Raw genomic sequence first — 22,727 nt, 5'->3', positions numbered from 1 at the left:
CCTTTGTACACATCTGATCATTTGTGGGGAAATCCTGCCTAGTGCGGTGGTTGTGAGGCCATGATGCACATGGCTTAATTCAGAAAGGTGGCATCAGTTTACCTTCCTTGCCAGCTGCAATCCCCCACATCCTTAACGCACCCTGTGTCTTACTTCTTATAAAACAGTGATCTTTGAGCTGTGCTGTGTTGGTGGTGTTCCTCACGAATGTGTCAGACTCTGGGGGACATGACTTGGCAGTGAGCCGTCTGCAGGTCTCGGAGGCTGAAGATCCGGGGCTCGTCGAGCGCTAGGTGGATGCCTCCTGAGGCATCTCCCTGTGAGCGTGTGTGCCCCCCTCCGGCTGAGATCTGGACGGAGCCCAGTGCTCCTGCAGCACCAGCCCGGGCTCCTGGCCAGAGTCCTGGGATAACCAGAAACGTCTGAAATGTGGGCTTGCTTGGGCAATTTCCTTGGCACTGGAAGGTCATGCTCCCAAACATCATCACCTGTTAGAACGGCTTCTCCCCCTGGCACCCAAGATGGTAAAGGGATGGTGGCAGGAAAGATTTAAGAGAGGTGAATGCATCTGCGTGAGAGCTCGAAGCAGAAAACCCGCCTGCAGGGCTGCGGTGCCCCCTCCAGCACTGGATTTCTGCGTTCCTAGGAGTCTAGCCTTGCGGTGTCTCCGAGCTCCCTTCACCATATCGCAGTCAGAGAGGAAGTGCATCCCAGGCCTGACAGGTAGGGGTTTTTTATTTCCCCCGACAGCACACCTCTTGACCTCTATCTTCTTGCCAATGATTTTTTAAATCCTAAATGATTTGGCAATAATTGCTCCTCCTTGCGTGATTATTGCCCTTCACCGATAGTAAATCTGTGAAATCCCCGGGGGCCCCAGCACATTTTGGTATGCGGAGCCCACAAGCTGGCCCGGACAGGCATCACTGCTCCGGGCAGCTGCGCACCCCGCGTCTCCGGCACCCCTCGCTCCCCGAGCGTCATACACGGCTTTGGGGCGCTGTCTAGGTTGGGCAGCGGCTCATCATGCATAAGTGTAGCTGCTGCTTCTCCGCAGTTCTTCCTCCGAGGGCCCAGATCTCTGCTTCCATCTTTGTGGGCCACGTCGACAAATGTGCTCGCCCAGGAAACCCTGGGAGGCTCTGTTCTGAGGGGGAGGAATTTCTGCTGCCTGGGGAGTACGTGTGCACAAAATTTCATTTTCCCCACAAGCACAGAAGGCATCAGGCTTGACATGTAATCATTGGAAGGCCTGTTTCATTTCCAAGGAACTTCTAGCAAGATGGCCCCTGGAGCCTCTGGTAGCAATGGACAGGATCCTAAGTTGGAATGTAATGCATGTTCACAGGCCGACTTAATGGTTTCAGGAGAACTCCTTGAGAGGGCACAGCAGAATCTCATACTGAGGCTCATGGCTGGTGCGACCCCCCGGGGCCGAGCACCGCTTGCTCCAGCCCCCACACCCCCACCCCCAGCTGAGGCGTGTGGTGGCCTGGGTGACCCCTGGCTTGCAGCATCACCTGTGCATACAGCAGGCTCTGCAGCCATTCCCTCCTCAGGATGCACACGTTGCCACTGGCTGTTTCTTCTTTGGTGACCGATGATTTCCCCAGAGCTGCGTGGGAGCTTGATAGACATAAAAATTAAACCCATTTGGATTTGGCAGCGTTCTCCCTAGCACCAGTCATTCTAGAAAAAATTTACAATTTTTACCATACCTGGGTACTTGCCTACCAGCACTTCTATTTGCTTAATTATTCTTCAAATCACTTTATTTTTAAAAACTTAACTAAATTAAAAAAAAATTTTTTTAAGTGGACGTGAAGCCCACTGTGAGGCTTGAACTCATGATCCTGAGATCAAGACCTGAGCCAAGATAAGAGTTGAATGCTTAACTGACTGAGCCACCCAGGCACCCCTAAATAAATGTATTTTATTTTTAAAATTTATTTATTTTTAAAGATTTGTTTATTTGAGAGAGAGAGACAGAGAGCATGCAGAGTCAGGCAAGGGGCAGAGGGAGAAAATCTTCAAGCAGACTCCCCACTGAGTGGGGAGCCTGATGTGGGGCTCGATCCCAGGACTCTGAGATCATGGCCTGGCTGAAAACAAGAGTCAGACACTTAACCCACCAAGCCACACAGGTGCCCCTAAATAAATGTATTGTATTGTATTGTATTTATTTATTCATTCATTCATTTATTTGTATACCTTTTTGAAAATTTTATTTATTCATGAGACAGAAAGAGAGAGAGGCAGAGACACAGGCAGAGGGAGAAGCAGGCTCCATGCAGGGAGTCTGATGTGGGACTCGATCCCGGGACCCTAGGATCACATCCTGGGCCAAAGGCAGGTGCTAAACCGCTTAGCCACCCAGGGATCCCCGGTGCCCCTAAATAAATGTATTTTAAAGGAACTTCGATCACTCCTATAAGTGGAGAATCAGAATCACTTACTTACCACAGATTACTCCAAAAATAAATGCCAAACAGTTACATTAAGATGCAATGTCGTTCTACCTAAAATCAAATAGTGTGTCACCCACATGCAAAACTGACTTGGGAGATGTGGATTAGAGACGAGAGCAGAGGGCATTAGTGAAGCCTATGAAGTTTAGAATATTCACTGGAAGAAATGCAGTTTTTTTCAAGTTCTTTACGTGTCTTGTGGGGGAGGGCGGGTGTGGTAGCCGCTGGCATTGGGCACAGTTCTTCATACTGGTGGTCATTGTCCATCTCCGGGCTTCCTCCTGGGGCCGGGATCTGCCTGTGGCTTCACTGCTGAAGAGCCCCTTCAGCCTCTGCTTGTATACGATTGAGTGACAGGGGTTTGGTACCTGTGACACCGCCTGTGCCGGTTGTTAGAAGAGCCTCGTGTTTACCTGCAACTACCTCCCTGGCTTCCAGAGAGGCACCAGCTTTTCCACAAACCCCTCGTGATCCCTCCACTTCTTTGAATGCCTGTTTGGATGTTTTCAGGGACAGTTGCTTCAGGCTTATTAGCCTGTACTTAGTGGAATTCATCATACGGCCTGCACTGGTGAGTGGTGACAGATGGGTTGTTGGTACACATGTGGGGTCCCCTGCCGGACAGGCCCTCACCCCTTCCCCTACCTCCTAACCTGGTTGGGTGGCCTCTCTTGCCCTTCAATTGAAGCTCAAAACCTCACCTCCTGCAGGAAGCCGTCCCTGACCACTACCCCCTTAGAGACTCCTGTACTTTTTCACCGGTCTTGGCTATGTATTTGTGAGATTGTCTGATGATCATCTGACTTCTGCGTTCCACTGAGAGCTTCATGAGGGTAGGGACTATGTCTCTTTGATTCCCTGTGTCCTCACTGCCTGGCCCCAAAGCAGCTTGATACAAAGATGCTGGGTCACTGGAGGCAAAAGCACCATGATAGAGGCTGGACTGTCTCCAACAGGGCTAGATTAGGAATTTCCCCAACAAAACATTTCCTAATATTTTTTTTCTTTTTTAACATGTACAGATAGTTCATGTCCAGGCATTGGCTTTGATGCTTAACTTGCATGATTTCATTTAAACACCACACTGCTTGTACCCATTCTGCAGATTGAAGTGGAGGCTTGCCCTGGACCACAGAGCTAGGAGATAACAGAGCTCGAATGTGAGCCAGGTTGCTGTGGCCACATCTGAATCCTTAGCTCAGTCTGTTCTGCTGGCCATATAGGGCCTGCCTCTGTTTCCACTGCCCTGTATGCCCCACTCTAAGATGGCAGACAAGCTCCATGTGGGCTCCTGTCCTCACAGGCAGAGTCCAAACTCACAAGTAATTTCCCCAGTGTGACTGCTTCACAGTCATCAATTTGATTTTCCTCGATTTTGGCTTGTGTGTCTATTCATTGGTTAGCCATATCTGGCATCTGGATTCCAGAGAGGAGACTTGGGGAGTAACTGTTGATTTTGAAGCTTCTGTCCTGGCAGCATCAGGACACCCACCTTGTCATGGGAGTCTGGTTTCTCAGGCCTGTTTAGTCTCTACTGTGTAAATTCCTGACTGGACTTGAGAATAGATCTGGGAACATGTTTGGTTGCCTGAGGTGTTGGACCAGGCACCCCTGATTGTTTCTTTTTTTTTTTTTTTTTAAGATTTTATTTATTTATTCATGAGAGACACAGGCTGAGGGAGAAGCAGGCTCCCTGCAAGAAGCCCGATGTGGGACTCAATCTCGGGACCCAGGGATCATGACCTGAGCCAAAGGGCAGATGCTTAACCACTGAGCCACCCAGGCATTCCAGTATGACTCGATTTAAACAAGAATATTAATAATACAGATTGATACGGCAAAAGGAGGCCCACTAATGACTCCAGTTCAGGCAGCACTGAAGTAGACTCTACACTGGTGACCAGTGAAGAGTCTTGTTGGCTGTGCCTCCTCCCTCTCTCCAGACATGGGCAGCCATGTCTTCAATCCAAACACCAGTCCACTCAACAAGCTTTTGCTGGTCATTAGCTAAATGCCAGCATCTGCCCACATCCCTGCCTGTGGGACCTCACGCTTGCTGGAAAAGAGAGAAGTGAAGCAGTACAATGCAGTAGGGACATGCTGTGCAAGGGGGTAATCAGAGGGCTTTGGGAGGGCCTCGGGACCCAGCAGGGTTCAAAGGCAGTGGTCTTGAAAGCCTGTTAGGAGTTGGCCAGGAGAAGAAGGGAGAGCAGGCACAAATGTCAGTGTGTCCCGTGGGTCACCCTTTCTCTGTTCTTCTGTGAAGGTCCATATTTCCACTTAGTACCCTTTTCCTTTTGCCTGAGAGACTTCCTTTTATATTTCTTTTGTGTGGATCTGTTGGTGATAATGTCTTTTAGGTTACAACATCTGAAAATGTCTATTTCACCTTTGTTTTTTTGAAAGATATTTTTGCTGGGTATAGAATTCTAGGTTAGTGTGTCTCCCTCTCTCAGTGCTTTACAGATGGTTCCCTACCAGCTACTCACCTACATTGTTTACGGTGGGAAATCTCATGTCTTATCTTTGTTTCTCAGTATGTAATATGCCTTTGTTTTTTTCTCCAGCAGTTTTTAAGATTTTTCTTATTGTTACTGACTTTGGGCAATTTGATTATGTCATGCCTTAATGTAATTTTTTTCAGGTTTCTTGTGTTTGGTGTTGATTGGGATCTTGTATCTGTGGATTTATGAGTCTTACTGGTGTTTGGAAATTTTTCAGCCATTAGGAGGAAGTCAGATATTGTTTGTGTCACCTCTTCTCATCTCACCATCAGGGATTCCAGTTACACATGTATCAGGCCCTTTGAAGTCATGTCATAGCTTGATGATACTCTGTCATTTTTTTTTTTTAAAGATTTCATTTGAGAGCAAAGAGCCCTATGTGGGGTTCCATCCCAGGACTCCAAGATCATGACCCTAGTTGAAGGCAGATGCTTAACTGACTGAGCCTCCCAGGCTCCCTACTCTGTTCATTTTTATTAAGTCTTTTTTTCCTCTTAGTTTCATTTTCAATGGTTTCTTTTTTTTTTTTTAATTTTTTTTTTTATTTATTTATGATAGTCACACAGAGAGAGAGAGAGAGAGAGAGAGAGGCAGAGACATAGGCAGAGGGAGAAGCAGGCTCCATGCACCGGGAGCCCGACGTGGGATTCGATCCTGGGTCTCCAGGATCGCGCCCTGGGCCAAAGGCAGGCGCTAAACCGCTGCGCCACCCAGGGTTCCCTCAATGGTTTCTATTACTGTATCTTCAAGTTCATTAATATTTTCTTCTGTACTGGGTAATCCAGTATTAATTTCATCTGGCAGGTTTTCCATTCTAGACATAGTGTATATCAAGTGCTACCTATGTAAATAAAACATAAGCATTATTTATTACTGCTCACTTGCCATTGGTTACAAATATCAGTAAGTTACACTGTTAACTAGTAATCAAAAATAAAAGCAGTTCTTCTCCATCAGAAAAAAACCTGGTGCAGTTGCCATCTCTAGAAGTTCGAATGGGATCTTTTCTTTTATCTTTCATGTCCCTACTTAGCTTTTAGAACATATGGAAGATAGTTGCAGTAAATATTTTTTTTAAGAATGTAGCCAACATCTCTGGCCTCTTTTATTTTTTTTTTTAAGATTTTATTTATTTATTCATGAGAGACAGAGAGAGAGAGAGGCAGAGACACAGGCAGAGGGAGAAGCAGGCTCCATGCAGGAAGCCCGACGTGGGACTTGATCCTAGGTCCCCAGGATCAGGCCCTGGGCTGAAGGTGGCGCTAAACCACTGAGCCACCCAGGCTGCCCTTGCAGTAACTAATTTAATATCCTTGTTTGCAGATTCCCACATCCATGTGTGTTCTGGATCAGTTGACTGATTTTCCTGTCCATTATGTGTGATATTTGTCTTCTTTGCATGTCTGATCACTTTTTAAAATAAGTTGCCAGACGTTGTGAATTTTGCTTTTTTGGGGTGATGGATATTTTTGTGTGCCTATAAATATTTCTTGCACTTTGTTCTGGGATGTAGTTAAGCAACTTGGAAACTGTTTGATCCTTCCAGATCTAGCTTTTAAGATTTGGGAGGCAGCACCAGAGCAGGGTTGGGTCTAAGGCTAATTACTTCCCTCTACCGAGGCAAGATGCTTCTGAGAACGCTACCCAGTGCCCTGTGAATTATGAGATTTTCCAGTCTGGCTGGTGGGAACAGGCACTATTGCCAACCCCGTGTGAGGTCCAGGCAGTGTTTTCTTTCATTTTTCAGTGTGATTCTTCCCCTGGTGGTTTCCTCACTCATACACGCTGATCAGCAGTCAACAGAACGCTGCCTTGTTCAGAGGGACCCTCTCCAGATCTGCGTCCTTCCTCTCTCTCTGGGCCTCCCCTTCTTCTCTGAGACTCATCTTGAGAACTTAACTGCCTCTGTCTCCCAGTTCCTGGCTCTGTCCCTCACTTCCAGGAGTCTGCCAGGCTCCATGGGGTCCTCCCTCCCTGCAACCCTAGTCTGGAAACTGAGGGCACTGCAGGGCTCACCTCATATGTTTCCTGTGTCCCAGAAATCATTGTCCTTCATGGCTTGTTGTCCAATAACTTGAAAACTTGTTTCATATAGTTTGTCTGGCTTTCTGTTTGTTTTAGGTGGGAGAGTAGATCCCACAGGATGCTTTTTGAAATGACAGCCAGGCTGCAAGCATTTCCTCTGTGTGTGTGTTTTTGTTTCCACGGTATTTTGGTTTTTATAGGTAGTACCTTCATTATTGAAAGCAAAACCTCCTAAACTGTGAGCTGCTAAGATTTGCCAAAAATTTAGTTTTCACAGAGCTGGTGGTTGGCACCTAGTTACAGAGTATTTAGCTGCAGGTCAAATTGAGCCTGTGTTTCAGTAGAGGCAAGATGGGGTCACCTCCCCACACAGCCTTGGGACTCTGTAGCACTTTGCCACTTGCTGATTGATTTCAGATTGCCCACACATGCACTGTTAGAGCCACTCGGCTCATGGGCAGAGCAGGAGGCTGGTGGGGTGGGGGGTTTAGCAGCAGGAGATATATTCAAGGTGGGTTGACTTTTCATCAATATGATGACAATATTGCCTTGTTTAATTTGTATGATGGTGGTTTTAAACATTAAATCAAGCAGTTGATTGTGTCAAAAAATAATGAAGGAACACAGGAATGAACTGTCCTGATACCACTTCTGAGCTCATGTCCCTGCCCGGCAGGCCGTCATGATTGGGGACGATATCGTGGGTGATGTTGGCGGTGCCCAGCGCTGTGGAATGAGAGCCCTGCAGGTGCGGACAGGAAAGTTCAGGTGAGTGCCCCACGCGTGGTCCAGTTCATCTGCCTCCCTTCCTCCGTGGATTCCTGGGGTGTCCATGGTTTGGTTTGGTTTTCTTCCCCCAAAATAAAGGGGATTATTTTTTCCAAAAAGAACAGTACGTGGACATCTGCTGACATCTGTGTAACTGTCCCCTAAGGACGGGCCTAGCTGACCTTTTCATAGGAGAGAGTGGACAGGTAAAGCAGCTTTTGATACATGGTCCAGAATTCACAACTGGGATTTGAACAGGGTGTAGTGTGGAGACAAGAGACCAAAGGCTCCAGCCATCCCAGGCTGCAGCGGTTCAGGCTGAATTTGGGCCGTGCTCCATTGGGCAAGGTGGTCAGAGCCTTCCCTGCACATGGAGCTTCCAGCTTCTGGGCACTCAGCCCCACCTGGTCACCCTCCCTCTCGTGCTCTGTCTTCTGTTTGTGGGAGACAGAACTTAGAGATGCCAGGTCCTTGGTCAGGGACCCCTTAGAACCAAACCTCCATCTCCAGAGGAACTTGTGTTCTTTTCCTGGGTCAGCCTGGTTTTCAGCAGATCGCCAACAGGCATCTCTCAGGGATTAGGTAGTTGCTTGTGGGCATGTGGAGGTGCCCTGTGGGATTGAGGTTTGGCTTGTTGGGCCATTGAGGGTGTCTTAGACATCAGAGCAATGTCTCACCTGTCCTGAACAATTTTGATAATGGCGCTTCGGAGAAAATACAATTTTGTGGTTGCTAGAGAGTTTGGCTAAAACATGGTTACCCAGAGGTACTTGGATTGGTGGCGGGGGTCGAGGGGAAGGAGGGGTGTATCTGTCCTGAGTGTCTGCTTAACGTCTTCCGAGAAGTGGGGTGCCTGGGTGGCTCAGTTGGTTTGGCGTCTGACTTTTGGTTTCAGCTCAGGTCATGATCTCATGGGTTATGAGATCAAGTCCTGTGTCTGGCTCCGTGCTCATGGAGAGTCTGCTTGAGATTCTCTCCCTTGGCCCCGCCCCCCACTCGCATTCACTCTCTTTCTCCAAAATAAATTTAAGAATCTTTAGAAAACAAAGAACCTGGGTCAGGGAAATGGATTAGAAGGTCTTACTCACTGTGAGGCCCCTCTGTTGTGTGTGAGACCCAAGAGACCTGGGATTTGGGGTGGACACAAGGTGAGTGGGGAAGGTTTGATCCATGTGGGGTCTGCGGCCAGAAAGTCCCTTCTAGCCACGTCCTGGACGCTCCCAGGGCACTAGAGGCTCTCTTCAAGCCCCTAGCACACCTGAAATACCGGCCTTCAAAGGAGGAGGATGTTCTGGGTCCCCTGGGCTATGTCTGGCCTGAAGAAGTGAGGGAGACTCCACTCACAAACCTCAGAAACATTTCAAGAGAGCTGCCTGGGGCCCCAAAGTCCCTAATTCCATCGCTCCCTCAAAGGTACAGCACCGAGGCCTGTTGCTGAGCAGCGGGACTGGGCACCCTCTGCTTGATGCTCTGTTGCATGGTGTTGCCCATGTCCTACTTTGCAGCCCCAGGGTTGGTGCTTTTCGGAGTGCCCCGTGACTGTCTTCCAGGGATGTAAACTTCATCAACAGTTGGCCAGATCCTTCTAGCCTGCTCACCGTGTGTAGATTTAATGTATAAGATACATATATATCTTTATTTTTTTTTTTATAAAAATGGCATTATATTATTGCACAGCCTGCTGTTTTCTTGAACGGTGTTTTGAGTGTTTTTCCATGACCATTCTTCATAATTTTTAAATACCTAAGGAGATGTTGTACGTTAAGTACTGTTTAGTGCCTGACATCCGGCAGGCCCTCAGCAACGGTGAGGTGACGGTGATGCTGTCGGTGACACCATCTCACCTCCGGGGACAGCCGCCTGGCCTAGCAGGCAGAGGATGGGACGCAGTGTGTCTTTTCTCGAAGGTGTTACAACTTCATATCTTTTTATTTGTTTGCCCAAAGGACGTAAATCTGCCTTCGTTAGCATGCAGGGCAGAGTGAGAGGAGCTCTATTACAGGTAAGGCAGCAAAGGAGCCATCTGAGGAGGAGGCCACAGGTGGAAGGGGACGCTGGGTTCTGTGCGCGTGAAAGCACGTGCGAGGCGTCTTTGCCGGGGCCACTCTGCTGCGCCGATGAGTCACAAACTGCGGGGGGCTGCTGAGCACTGGGCTGGGTCACGATACAGACTGGGCTGGAAGTCCAAGATACAGATGGCAGAGGCTGCATGGGAGAGGAAGAATGTGGAAAAGCTCGTTTATAATGTTGTGTACCATTTACATGCTCACAGGTGCTATCTTAGGTTAATTTCACTTGCTTATTTTAATTTTTGTCACCGTAGCTGCTAGAAGGTTCTTGCCTGCCTCCCTGGCTCACATCGGGGCTCAGGGCATTTCTGTTGGGCAGCGGGGGCCCTGCACCTCCCCCCTTTGCCCTGCAGATGGCACTCGCCACACACACACCCCAGAGGATGCCAGAGCAACCCTGTGCTCCGCGGCCCGCAGGCCGGAGCGCCCGAGGCCCCATGGCACCCTGCATGGGGACCGCTGCGTGCCCTTGTCTGCGGTTCTCCCATGGGGGTCTGCTTCCTTCCAGAATGCAGTCGGTCTGCCTGGGCTGACCTTCATCTACCTGGAGTTGCTGCGTGTTTCACCGAGCGTAGCCGGTTCGTCCTGGTGGCCCTGCGTCCTCCGTGGTGTGAACACACCTCTCTCTTCCCCTCCCCTTGCGGGGACACGCTCGGGTGGGTCCCGGTTTGGCCATTCTTTGAAGTGCTGCCAGGAATGTCCGATCCATGTTTCCCGGGCACGTGGGCGTGAGTCCACGTATGGTAGATTTGCTTGAGTTGGAATTGCTGGGTCACGGGGAGTGCATATGGTCACGTTTACTGGGTCATGCCGGACTTCCGCTTTGCTTGTGCGGGTGTACACTGCCCTCGTGATGGACAGGGCCCCACTTGCGTCCAGCCTCTTCCCCATGGGCTGTTTTGAATGAGAGGCCTGTGTTCTTCTTAGTTTATGGGCTTAGGGGGTCTCGAGGGCAGTGTCACCACCCACCACCCAGGAGGTTGGGGAGGGGCCCCCAGGCACCTCGGGTGAGAAGGCGTGGGAGAGGCAGGGGCAGGCATGTCCATCGTGGCGTCCTCCACACCTGCTCCGTTTACCTGTGCTTTGGCTGGTGGTCGGGGGACAGTAGTTGCCCTTCTTGGTCCCTGACCAAGCCTGCTTCACATCCAGGGCGAGAGGGGAAAGGTTCTCAAACTGTAGACACCTTGGGTGGGCTCTGCAGTGCCCAGAAGGGGGTCCCAGGTGAGGCTGGGAGGTGGCTGCAGAGTGAGGCCGTGAGGCCTGGGGGGACACCACTCTAAGCGTGGCAGGAACTGTGGCCTGACAGCTCGTGCTGTTAGAACGGCCTCTAACCCAACACAAACCTTGGCCATTCGGGCTGAGGCAGTTGCCCCCCAAAGGCTGAGAGAGCCCCCGCCTGGGAGCCCCTCTGAGACCCAGAGACAGCCTCTGCCCTCCCCCAGGTGTCACGGCTCTGGGATGTGGCCAGTGTTGTGGGCATGAGCCGGCCTGGGGGGCGAGGGTGCAGTGTCCCGAGAGAGAGCGTGCTGTCTGCTAACACCCCAGGGCAGGTACACTTTTGATCCACTCATTAGGTCTCTGGTGTTTGCATCTTCCCCAGAAAAATGAGGGAAAGAAGGTGGCTTGTGGCCCCGGGACCCCCATCCTTGAAGACACAGCTCTTGTCTCTGATGATCACACAATTTCTGGTTTTCTTTGGGCCGAGGTTCCCTGTGTCACAGGCAGGACCCAGGCTGTGCCCACAAGATCTCAGTGTGCTCCCCCAGCTCTGGAGGTGTCTTCAGGCTGGGGACCGCTGGGGGCAGCCCCCCGACCCCCAGCTTCCTGACGTCACACACTGGAGTTCTGCTGCCCTGTAGCGCGACCCCATAGGACCCCGGGCGGCTCTCCCTGCCCTCCTCCCTGGCTCTTCACATTCCCTGGCTCCCCTCCTGGAAAGCTTCTGGGAGAAGCAGTCCCTCAGCACTGGACTCAGACTGACTGCCCAGCAGATTGGAACTTGGCCAGTCCTGCCCCAGTGACCCCGGCCTAGCAGTGGTCCCTGGGGCAGTCGAGCTGACCGCCTGGCACGCAGGTGTGGTGGGGGGCAGTTGCTGTGACACTGGGCCCAGCTGCCTCCCCTGAGCCTCACCTGTGGGTGGGTCAGGTGTCCCCGGGGTTTGGCTTGTGTGGACTGTGATCTTTGTGTTCCTTTGGGGTCACCCTCGTCCACCCCCAGGCCCCCGGCAGGTGCAGGCCTGGGCATGGGACTCAGGCTGGGCCAGTCTGGAGCGTGCAGAGCTCCTGGCCACAGTGATGGGATAGTGATCTGCGTCAGGCTGGTGGGTTAGCCCAGGATTTTCCAGAACCCCTGGGAAAATGGCCAGTGAAGTATAAGCCAAGAAGTTCCAGTGACCATCTCTGGCACCCCAGGGATGGGGGAACCCTGATCGAGGGTGCAGTGGACAGTCAAGAAAGCAGAGTCTAGAGATGGGGAGAGAGATTCCAATGATGTCATTGGAGCATCAGGATCTAGCTGTACCCGAAGCAGGTCCCTCCTCTGGCCTTTTTGGTAAAGTGGCCATTAGATTCGTAGTTTCGTGAGCAACGCAGCAAGGAGCGCGCTGTGGTGTGTCAGCATTGGTCCGCAGAGCCTCTGAGGTCTCCCTGGCCGGCTAGCACTGTGGGCTTCTCTCTGACGTATGCCCACTGGGGAGCCTGCCCCAGGGCTCCCCTCTCTTTCCATGTGGAGGATGTCCCCATGCTGCCCTTTCCGAGGGGTAGCTAGAGACCTCCACGGTGGCCTTCAGCTCACACCACTGCTGGCTTTCTCCATGCTCTAGAAAGTGCTAGAAAGAACCTCATTTAGCCTCAGAGGAAACGGCCCCCGGGCCCCCCAGAGCCAGCTGAACATAGAATGGGCTGCCTGGAGAGGAGGGTATGCTCATCACCTAGAGATGGCCCGCAGAGGCTGGCAGGCCTCCTTCTGGGGAGGCTGAAGAAGGGGCAGCAGCCAGAGGCTGGGGCGAAATGAAGCCTCAAATGCATCCTGAGTCTGCTGATGGTGATGGCACCTGTGCTAGAACTTTGCTGTGCCTCTGGCCCCTGGACGGACCCCGGGAGGGCCCCGGGAGGACCCTGGGAGGCTAGTCCTGTTTCCCACTGACAGACATGGAGAATCAGCGCCACCACTTCCCACTTGCGGAGGTGGAAGCTGAGGCCCAGGCAGGGCAGGGGCGCTGGTACTGTCCTGGCCTCGATTCCACCCGGTCTGTGGCCTCCTCCTCTAGGTCATGGGCTGAGCAAGAGCCGTGAAAACCACCACGGGTAGAGATAGATGCAGCCGTGTAGACATCCGAGTAGACTGGCAGATGTTTGCAGATGTTACAGCTGATTTCGTTAAGTGTCTTCTAAACATTTTGCAATAAGACTCTGAATAAGAGTAATTTTTTTCAAAGTATGCCTGTGCCCCCACCCATAGGTTTGTGAATTTGGGACATTCCAAAACAGAAAACCACCTAAAAGTACAAGTTCAGGGCGCCTGCGTGGCTCAGTCCGTTAAGTGTCTGACTCTTGGTTTTGGCTCAGGTCGTGGTCTAGGGTCGTGAGGTCGAGCCCCGAGTTGGGCTCCACACTGAGCATGCAGCCTGCTTAGGATTCTCTCCCTCTCCCCCAGCCCCTCCTGCTCATGCTACCTCTCCCTCTGTCTCAAAAAGAAAATATATAAAATAAAATGAAAGCACAGCTTTATTAGTTCAGAAACAGAAACCGACCCAAGGACCCCAACACCCCCAAGCCTGTGTGCAGCTCTACCCTGACCCCCTGGTGCCCAGAGAGGACCCCTCCTCACTCACAAGGCTAAATCACCACCGAAAATAGGCCTCTTGGTACTGGAAGCCTCCCAGCCCCCAGCCTGGCTGGCCCGGCGACAGCACCCCCAGCGCCCCTTGCCTCCCCTTCCGACGTGACAAGGCCAAGGTACGTTCTGTACCTTTCGGGGTGTTTCATCCAGAGGGGATGAGGGTGAGGGGCTCCGGGCCCCGTGGCGGTGAAACCAGTGCCTTCTCTGGGCCACCACACGTGTGCAGCTGCCTGCGACCTCCCCATGGCATTGTCTCCCAGGGGCCCAGCAAGGCGTGGCCTCGTTTCACCCTTCACACCCGCTGACACATGCTCATGTGCGTGCGCACACACACACACACACACACACACACACATTTTGACCCATGGAAGAGCTGCCACGCAAGGGTGGCATCCCAGGCTCCCCAGCACCGAGAGGATGTTTGGGGCGGTTTTCTCTGGCCTTGCACACTGTGGACCCCAGAATGGGGTGGGGGGCCAGGTGTGTCGCCGGCAGAGGGCCCTGAGGCAGCCCTAGCTGGAGAGGGGGCGTCAGAAGGCCATCTCGGGGCTCTCCTGGCTGCAGGGCCAGGCCGGCCCTATGAGGCCAGGGCCCTGTGTCATCTAGGAGGGTGGGTGTCACCAGGAAGACCCACTGCTCCCTGAGCGGGACCCCAGGGGAGGTGCCCCCTGGCCGCCTCCGTGTTCTCCCCGCCTTCACCCCTGTGCCCTTCCCCCCTGTTCTCACCGCCTGCCCGTCCCTGGGCCCGGCCTTCGGCCTCCCCCCTGGTCTGGGAGGCTCAGCTTTCATTTCCCTGCCTCCGCGCACTGCCTGCGGCTGGGGCCGCTAGAGGGCGCCGTGCTGCCGGGCCGGGAGGGGCCGGATGCACACCCACTCCCGCGTGACACGCCTGTCCCACACTCACGCCCAGGGCCACACTCACAACAGACTCACGCCCAGCTCCCACACGCTCATGCACGCAGACCCAGGCCACACACACACACACCCACACCCAGGCCCCCTCAGACTGCACATGTGGGCCTGCTGGCACACCCACACACACTCCCGCCCAGCCCACAGGCTGGCCACACTCACTCGCACGCCCCCTCTTCCTGGAGGCAGCTGTGTCTGGGCTGGGACTGGGGCAGCAGGCCTGGGGAGCCTGCCCTCCCTCTGGGCCCTCGCCCTCCTCCGCTGCCCTCGCAGGCACCCTCACCAAGGCCTCGAAGACATGGAGGTGCTGGGTCTCAGGGTTTTGCTGCCAGCGGGGGCCCCAGGATTTAAAGCAAGTGGAGCAGGGACGCCCGGGTGGCTCAGCTGTTGAGCGTCTGCCTTCAGCTCAGGGTGTGACCCTGGGGTCCCAGGATCGAGTCCCACATCGGGCTCCCTGCATGGAGCCTGCTTCTCCCTCTGCTGTGTCTCCGCCTCTGTGTGTGTGTGTCTTTCATGAATGAATAAGTGAAATCTTAAAAAAAAAAAAAATCAGGTGGAGCAGCCTCGCATCAGCTCGCCAGCCCTTTTATCTTTTTTCCACCTGGCACCTGGCACCTTCTCAGGGGCGAGGAGCCTGAAACCGGCCAGTGCTCTGAGTGTGGGGGCCTCCTGGCCTAACCTGCAAGCCCAGCAGAGGCTGGGTGACCACCTGGGTGACCACCAGTGGCAGCCCTTCCAGCCGCTTCCACCCTGCCCCACCTCCACGCCGGCCTTCACGCTGTGCCTGCCGCCTGTCCCACCACCCCTTCCTCAGCTTTCCCAATGAAGGAATTCCCAGAATCCTCCCACATGGAAGGGCCCTTCATGTGGGCAACCAGGGGTAGCAGAGAGACCATCTCAAGGGCAGGGGTAACCCGTGGCCATCACAAGTCTGTGATGGACCCACACCAGGGCCCTTTCTGCTGCTCCCCCCACACATCTCACCTCCGGAATTATCTGCCACTGCCTTGACTTCCCACAGCCTTATTTCCAAATCCTTTTTGAGATTTCCAGAATAGAAAAAAATTCAATGTGCCCATCTGGTCAGGATTCACCCATTGGTCCCCGATGTCCTACTTTGTAGAGAGGAGCAGCGGGGGGCAGGCGGCCCGGGGGCCTGTCCCTAGACTGCTTCATCGGGCTGGGGCACTTTGCAGGCCTCGCCTCAGCTCCCGGGACGTTGACGCTTTTGAGGATCACAGGACATCCACTTTACCCGATGCTTCCTCATGATGTGTCCTGGGTTATGCACTTTGGGCGGGAATCTCCCAGAAGTGGTGCTTCTCTGTGTGCTTCTCAGGGGCGTCCTAACGGGAGGCGTGGGTGGTAATGTCCATTGATGGAGATGGTGACTGCCGTAAAGTCAGGCAGGCTTAGAGGCTTTCCTCCCTTTGGGATCTATGGCCGTTTGTGGGGAGATGCTTGGAGACTATAGAATCCCACTCCTCACCCCACTTCTATTCGTTGGCTCTAACGTCTGTTGCTGCTTCTTGAATCAATTATTTCTCTGATGGTTGCCAAGACATCCCATCTTTCATTCTTACTTACGTTTGTGGTTGGCTTTCTACCGTAAAGAATGTTTTCTTCTCCCCACTTATTTCCTTATACCAGTGTGGACTAATGGAATTCTCTTTGATTCAGTTATAACAGGTATAATCTGTTACTATCATAATTTGTTTTGAGGCTCAAATGGTCCCCGATGTGGCTCATGGCAGCCCTTTCCAGCCAACTCTGGGTCACATCCCCACCATTCTCTAAGCCCTCCCTTACTTTTCTGGTGCAAAAAGATGTTTCACATTCATAATGTTCTACCTTTATCTCACCATTTCTCACGGAGCCCCGGTTCCTTTAGTGGCAAGCGGTACTTAGAATCGAACCCCAGTGCACCAGACGTTCCTACCTGGCCTCTGGGTGTCTCTGCTCTCTGGCCCTCTCCGTGGACAGAGGTAGGACACGTACGCCTAGGTGGACACTTGCAGTGCACACGTCCATCCACCGGAGCCTCTGTTTCCGTATCTCTCAAGCCCTGTGCGTTCACACCAGCACCTCTGATTCCAGTCCAACGCCGCCGGCTTCATCCCAGCCTGATGCCTTTGCAAATGTGCGCCCTCCTTCTCCTACAGGGAGAGACCTGGTTTACATTATTCTCTCTCCATTTACAGATTTGCTCAGTCCCCTTGAATATACCACACTGGCCTTGCTGGGCTCCTGGGTGCCCGCTCCTCCCCTGCCAGGCTGCTGGGTGCCCGCTTCTCCGCGACTGGGCTCCTGGGTGCCTGCTCCTCCCTTGTCAGGCTCCTGGGTGCCTGCTCCTCCCCAGCTGGGCTCCTGGGTGCCTGCTCCTCCCCGACTGGGCTCCTGGGTGCCCGCTCCTCCCCAGCCAGGCTGCTGGGTGCCCGCTTCTCTGTGGCCAGGCTGTCATCCCACTCACCACTCCAGAGCCTCCTTACATGGGGCCCTGGACCCCTTCCCAAGCCTGGGGGGCCATGGGCTACCCTCCCACGAGGAGGCAGGAAAGACCCCAGACTTCTGCTGCCTCATCTGCCTGCCTGCTCTCTCCCACCCTGATTCTTGAGTGAAGCAATGAGTCTTTGCCAAGTTTGCTTTCCCCACGATGCCTTGCATGAGCTGGTTAAGCTGAGCGGTGACGGCCTTCCCCGCTGGGAGAGGCCCTTCAGGTTCCTGGCCACTGTCATGTTTGTAGCTCCCTTCCAGCCGCACGGTGGGCGGAGTGAGTGCTGTTTTCTGGGGAAGAAGCTGACTCAACCTCGGGTCTCCCCAGCCAGTGAGGCCGTGGCAGGGCAGTTGCCCCCATGTCTGTCACCGTTGTCCCTGTGCCTGGATGAACGCCAAGCCCTGCCGTGTCTGTGTCCGTATGGGAGAAGGGACCATCTGTGGCTGGCTTCCGGGCAGTCCCCTGGGCTCCGCTACTGTGGGAGAGCACGTGCTCCCAGGACAGAGGAACCCCAGCTCATCCTGGAGCTGCCGCTTCCAGCAGGAAGAGCTCTGAGCCTCAGGTCTCATCTGAGATGGGGATGGGGGGGGCGGTTTCCTTTACATCCTGAGCACCTTTGGTCCAGGAGGAGCTCGATACACACCCAGCTGCAGGAGATGAGTCAGGGAGATGCCACGTATGCACAGCACAGCAGGGCCCGAGGCTGCCCACCTGACCCTCCCGATGCCCGGGGCACTCCTGAGGGCAGGCTCCCCCAGGCCCCCACTTCTGGGTAGAATCACGGGGCTCATGAACCAGGATAGTCACGGCACCACTTTGAAAATTTGCCCCTAGAGACCATGTCCTCCGATTTCCAAAACATCCTCGCAGACCGGCTCGCAGCCTTCCCTTCGGGTGGGGGGATGGCTGGCAGTGCTCACAAGTTTAGGTACTTGGACGGGGCCGGGAGGAGGAAGCACTGGTCCAGCCGAGCTGGTCTCAGCTGCTCCTAGCCTTGTGGCAGCCGGCGGAGCGTGGCACGGCCTCCACAGGGCCGGCCTCACCCAGGAGGGAAGAGGCTTGATTGGAAAAGCTGGCTTTTCTGTAAAGAGGGTGCGGTTGGCTGTTTCCCAGCTTACTGTGCGGGGAGAAGCAGGTGGCTGCTCCCAGCCTCCCTCACCCTCATGCAAGGAGCTGTATCCCACTGTCGCCACGGCTGTCCGTTCCTGCCACCCAGAGTGATTTGGAAAGGCGGCTCAGCTTTGCAAGCACCTCTTGTGTGTGCTCAGCAGTGTGTCGGACGAAGAGTCCCCAGTCTAGTGCCGGGCATGGAATGTGTGTCCAGGGGGCTTATGGGGCTGGAAGGGGACTCTGTGAGATGCAGAATGCGGGGAGATAAGGCGGATAGGGTGAGGGTGGCAGCACAGGGGATCACCCGACCAGCAGGGACTGTGTTTGCCCTGCTTCTGTCCTACCCAAAGTGGGCACGGGGCCGGACACACTGCAGGCTCTGAATGACAGTGTTAGGGCATCAGGGCTGAGAACCCAAGGGAGCCGGGGTGGGAGCCTGGAGATGGTGGGCGGGCTAGAGCAGAGCCCTCTGCTGCGGCAAGGATCTCTGAAAGCCCCCAAAGCATGACTGAGAGGTGGGTGGGCCGCAGGAGGAGGCCCCATAGCAGGGTCACCTGTGTTTCAGGAGCAGACGCCCCGCATGGGGCTAGCCGGATGGCCACTGCTGGGGAACTTGTGTCGCTATCTCCCCCCCAACCGACCCTGTGCTGGGGATCTCAGTACCTGGAGGCAGGCGCTGGGTCGGCCTGGGTCTTCTCACCAGAGCACTGTAGCGTTTTCTCTGATCATGGGATTGTAAGGAGAGCTGCTGGCAGGGAGGGGGCAGCACTGGCTTGTCGGAAGCAGCAGCGGCGTGGGCACCAGGCCCTGGGTGGGTGCCTCTCAGCCTGACCAGCCCTGGCCCAGGTGCACGGGGGCTGGGGAGGAGCCTACTCTGCAGCCCCAAGGCAGGGGATGAAGTCTCTGGGATGTGACCCTGCATGGGCTACTTGACCTCTCTCTCTCTCTGTGCTCTGTCTATATCCTACAGGTGACACTGTTGCTCTTGCAGGATGCTCTGAGGGGTGCAGGTGAGCCTGCCTGTCCCCTCCCTCCCTCCCTCCCCGGTTCCTGACTGAGATCTCTCATGGTTTCCGGCTCAGACTGACACACGGCTGGGAAGAGCTCTTTGGTCCAGCTGTATACGTAGCAGTGAGGCCTTGGAAATATTTCCAAATAAAGACTTTTCATGGAATCTGAGTGTCTTCTCGTGTGCCCTGGTCTTTGGAGCCCAGTGGTTAAGCACACAGGTTCTGGGAGCTGCTGCTTGGGTGTGAATCCCAGCTCAGCTGTTTGGCCGTAGGCTGGTTACTTAACCTCTCTGGTGCTCGCTTCCTCGCTGTAGGTGGTGGGGTAACGTGTCTCCTTCCTAAGGTCGTTGGGAAAACACAAACTGTGACAGCAACAGACGCAGGACCTACTGCACCAGAGACTGTTCTATTAGTTCATTTACCCTCAAAGCAGCTGTATGGGGTGGTTAACTATTATTATCTCTGAGAGGTTAGGTAACTCTCCTGGGGTCAGAGAGCTGCCCTTTGAACCCATAGTCCAGCGTGAGCACCGTTACCTGTGATTACTGCTTCTCCATCTGTTTCTGTACCGTTTTAGGTTAGTCCGGTGGACTTTTAAATCAAGTGAGCCGCCAGGGGCAAGTGCTGTGAAGTCCTGCTAGGTGGGGGCTGGAGCCGGGAGGAACCACTCACTGGCGCCAGAGGAGCTCCAAGCTGCAGGGCAGAGAGAATGTGGCTCAGGGTCATCAGGCTGGGGACTACGAGCCTCAGTTCTGCTCTGGTCCCTTGGAAATGAGGGCGATCCAGGTGGGGCTTCCAGACCCTACCCCTCATTCAGCTGGAGCAGCTCTCCTGTCGGGATCGGGTGCCTTGTGAATTCCCAGGGTCCTAGCCTCTGAGTGTCCCAGCAGGTTCTGCTCCTTCAAAGCATGTGACAACTTTGAGGAGCACTGATCTTCCCCATCCCCACCCCACCTCCCCGTTTACAGGTAGGGAGGCTGAGGCAGGCCAGGAGTTGGGTGGGAGGCAGGCATGGCAGGGGCACCAGCGCCCCCTCCCCTCCCTGCCCTTCCGACCTCCGCCTATGCGTGCAGCCCCACCTCACAGCCAGATGGGCCCCGCCACCCTGGGCTCCCTCCCCAGCACTCCGTCTGGAGGCCTCACGGGTCTCATGGATACTGTCTGTGTCTGGGGGGCTGGCAGGACCCGGGTGGTGTGTGGAAGTCATTTCTGGCTTTATTCTGGCCACAGTCAGCCAGGAGGGAGAAGAGGTGGGTTCATCTGTTTGGAACCTGCCAGTAAAGGGGAAGCACCAGTGTCTTCATACAAAACTGTTGAAGGATATTTTATTTTTATTGGGAGGGGGGAGGTAGAGGGAGAAGGAGAGAGAGAATCTGAAGCAGGCTCCATACCCAGCGTGGACCTTGACTCAGGGCTCAATTTCAAGACTGTGAGATCATGACCTGAGCTGAAATCAAGAGTTGGCTGCTTAACCATCTGAGATACCCAGGCACCCCATCATACCAAGTAGTGGGTTTTCTGTTTTAGATTTTATTTACTTATTTAAGAGAGAGAGAACAAGCAGGAGGAGGGGCAGAGGGAGAGGGAGAAGTGGATGCCCCGCTGAGCAGGGAGCCCATGTGAGGCTCAATCCCAGGACCCCGAGATCATGACCTGAGCTAAAGGCAGACGACTAAGCCACCCACTCCCCCAACCCAATATAAGAGAGCTTAAAATAAACTCCTGTCCTGCCTCTCCACCTACCAGGATGGAAGCTGAGTGCCTCCTGTGCTCCAGATCCCCTCTGCAGGCCTGCGAACACCTGCTCCCAGACCTGGGGGTGGTGGGCAAGCTGAGGGACCCCGGGGCCCCAGGGAGCCCAGCTGGCGTGTCCTGGAGCTGAAGTAGAAGTCTCCGGAGGGTTCTGTGAGCCTAGGCTGGGGAGGCTGGAGGCGGGCAGGGAGGGGAGGAAGCAGAGAGTTTCAGGGCTCCTGTGGATGGGACCCTCTGAAGGCAGGCAGGAAGCAGGACAGGCTCCCATTTGGCAGAAGGCCATTGGCAATCGGAGACGTTTAAAAACAAATCTTGTGGGACGTCTGGGTGGCTCAGCAGGTGAGCGGCTGCCTTCGGCCCAGGGCGTGATCCTGGAGACCCGGGATTGAGTCCCGCATCGGGCCCCCTGCATGGAGCCTGCTTCTCCCTCTGACTGTGTCTCTGCCTCTCTCTGTGTGTCTCTCATGAATAAATGAATGAAATCTTTTTAAAAAAGAAAAACAAAAAACAAATCTTGTGCCGCAGCTCCAGCCCCAGGAGAGTTGGGTTGGATCCGGCAAGGATTGGTTTGGACAGTGGCTCTTGACAGGCCACGTTGGAAGCTGTCAGAAGTCCTTTAGCTGCTGGGGGGTGGAGGGACTGGGCCATGAGGGGTTGGGTGCCTGGACTGGGCCTCCTGGCTCTGCTACGGACTGCCATGTGGTGGCTCAGGCCTCCTGATCTCTCAGGTGATGGCAAGAGTCTTTTTGGAATATTCCAGCATTTGCCAGGTCCAGGAAGTGGCACATTTCCTCCTTTGTGTAACCAGCCTGTAGGGTAAATACAGTTTTCTGGGTTTTAAATGAGAAACTTGAGCATCAGAGATAGTAGCAGCCTGGGAGTTGAACCAGGTATGTCTTTTTTCTTTTTTTTTTTTTTTGAACCAGGTATGTCTAACCCCCAGAGTCTCTACTTATAATCCCTGTGGAGCTTGCCCAGACTCAGTTTCCCCACCTGCCCCTGCCTCCCTGCTGCTGAGAGAGGTCCTGGGCACATGGAGCCTGGGGATATCGTGGGGGCCTAGGAACATGTTGGGGGTGTCAGAGCTCAGTCATGTGGCAGGGCTCCTCGTTGTGGCTGCAAGTGGGGCCCGGGCTGGAGGCCTGAATCAGGGCTGCAGAGAGGGGGCGGCAGGCACGCCCGCCCGGAGCAGGCTCTTTGCAGGCAGGCGAGGTGGGAAGGCGGGCCCTCCCGGAGCACCTGCTGCCTCCCTGGCCAGCCCCAGGCCCGGAGCAGACAGCGGCGTGAGCCCGGAGCTTCCCCGAGCGCTTCTGCAGTTGCATCAAGACGCTACCTACGGGCTACGCCTGCTGTAGATCCCAGCTGGGCTCTATCTCACCCATCGCACTGTCCCCACTTCACAGATGAGGCACACTGAGGCCAGGCAGCCGCGTGGCCAGCGTGAGGGCCAGCCCTAGGAGCCGAGCTCCCTATTCCCGGCTCCTATTTCTGTGCCTGCGGCCTCTAGGGTGGGACCTGGAGAGATGAGCCGGGTGTGAGTAGTGTAGGCTGCGTCGTGAACAAACGCTGCTGGGCCTGTGTTGCCCAGTTATAAGCGTGCGGTTTATATCCCCACACGTACGCGGCCACAGAGCAGAGACAGGGGTGTGGACAGGGCTCAGATGTGGGGCTGTGGCCCAGGTGACAGAAACACCCTCTTAGGACCTGGCGGGGTCCTCGACCTCTGCTACGACGAGCCGTCTTCTGGGCACCGCCAATCCGATTCCCCTTCCTC

The 22,727-nt window shown here is 54.4% G+C and overlaps 1 protein-coding gene across 2 annotated transcripts in view; it reads left to right on the top strand.

The window, feature by feature from the left end:
* LHPP (phospholysine phosphohistidine inorganic pyrophosphate phosphatase) overlaps positions 1 to 22,727 on the top strand; it is a 127,207-nt gene that overhangs the window by 42,485 nt on the left and 61,995 nt on the right. The window contains exons 6-7 of one of the 2 annotated variants that reach the window (XM_077877288.1): positions 7,674 to 7,765; positions 19,162 to 19,181. In XM_077877288.1, the coding sequence (XP_077733414.1) occupies positions 7,674 to 7,765; positions 19,162 to 19,165 (96 nt within the window). In that variant the 3' untranslated portion in view covers positions 19,166 to 19,181. Of the gene's footprint in view, positions 1 to 7,673; positions 7,766 to 19,161; positions 19,182 to 22,727 lie in introns of those variants that run through there. The other variant, XM_077877287.1, reaches the window with a different exon arrangement.

This window comes from Canis aureus, chromosome 29, assembly GCF_053574225.1.
Source record: "Canis aureus isolate CA01 chromosome 29, VMU_Caureus_v.1.0, whole genome shotgun sequence".
Classification (NCBI taxonomy): domain Eukaryota; kingdom Metazoa; phylum Chordata; class Mammalia; order Carnivora; family Canidae; genus Canis; species Canis aureus.
This window is presented reverse-complemented; position numbering and strand designations above follow the sequence as displayed.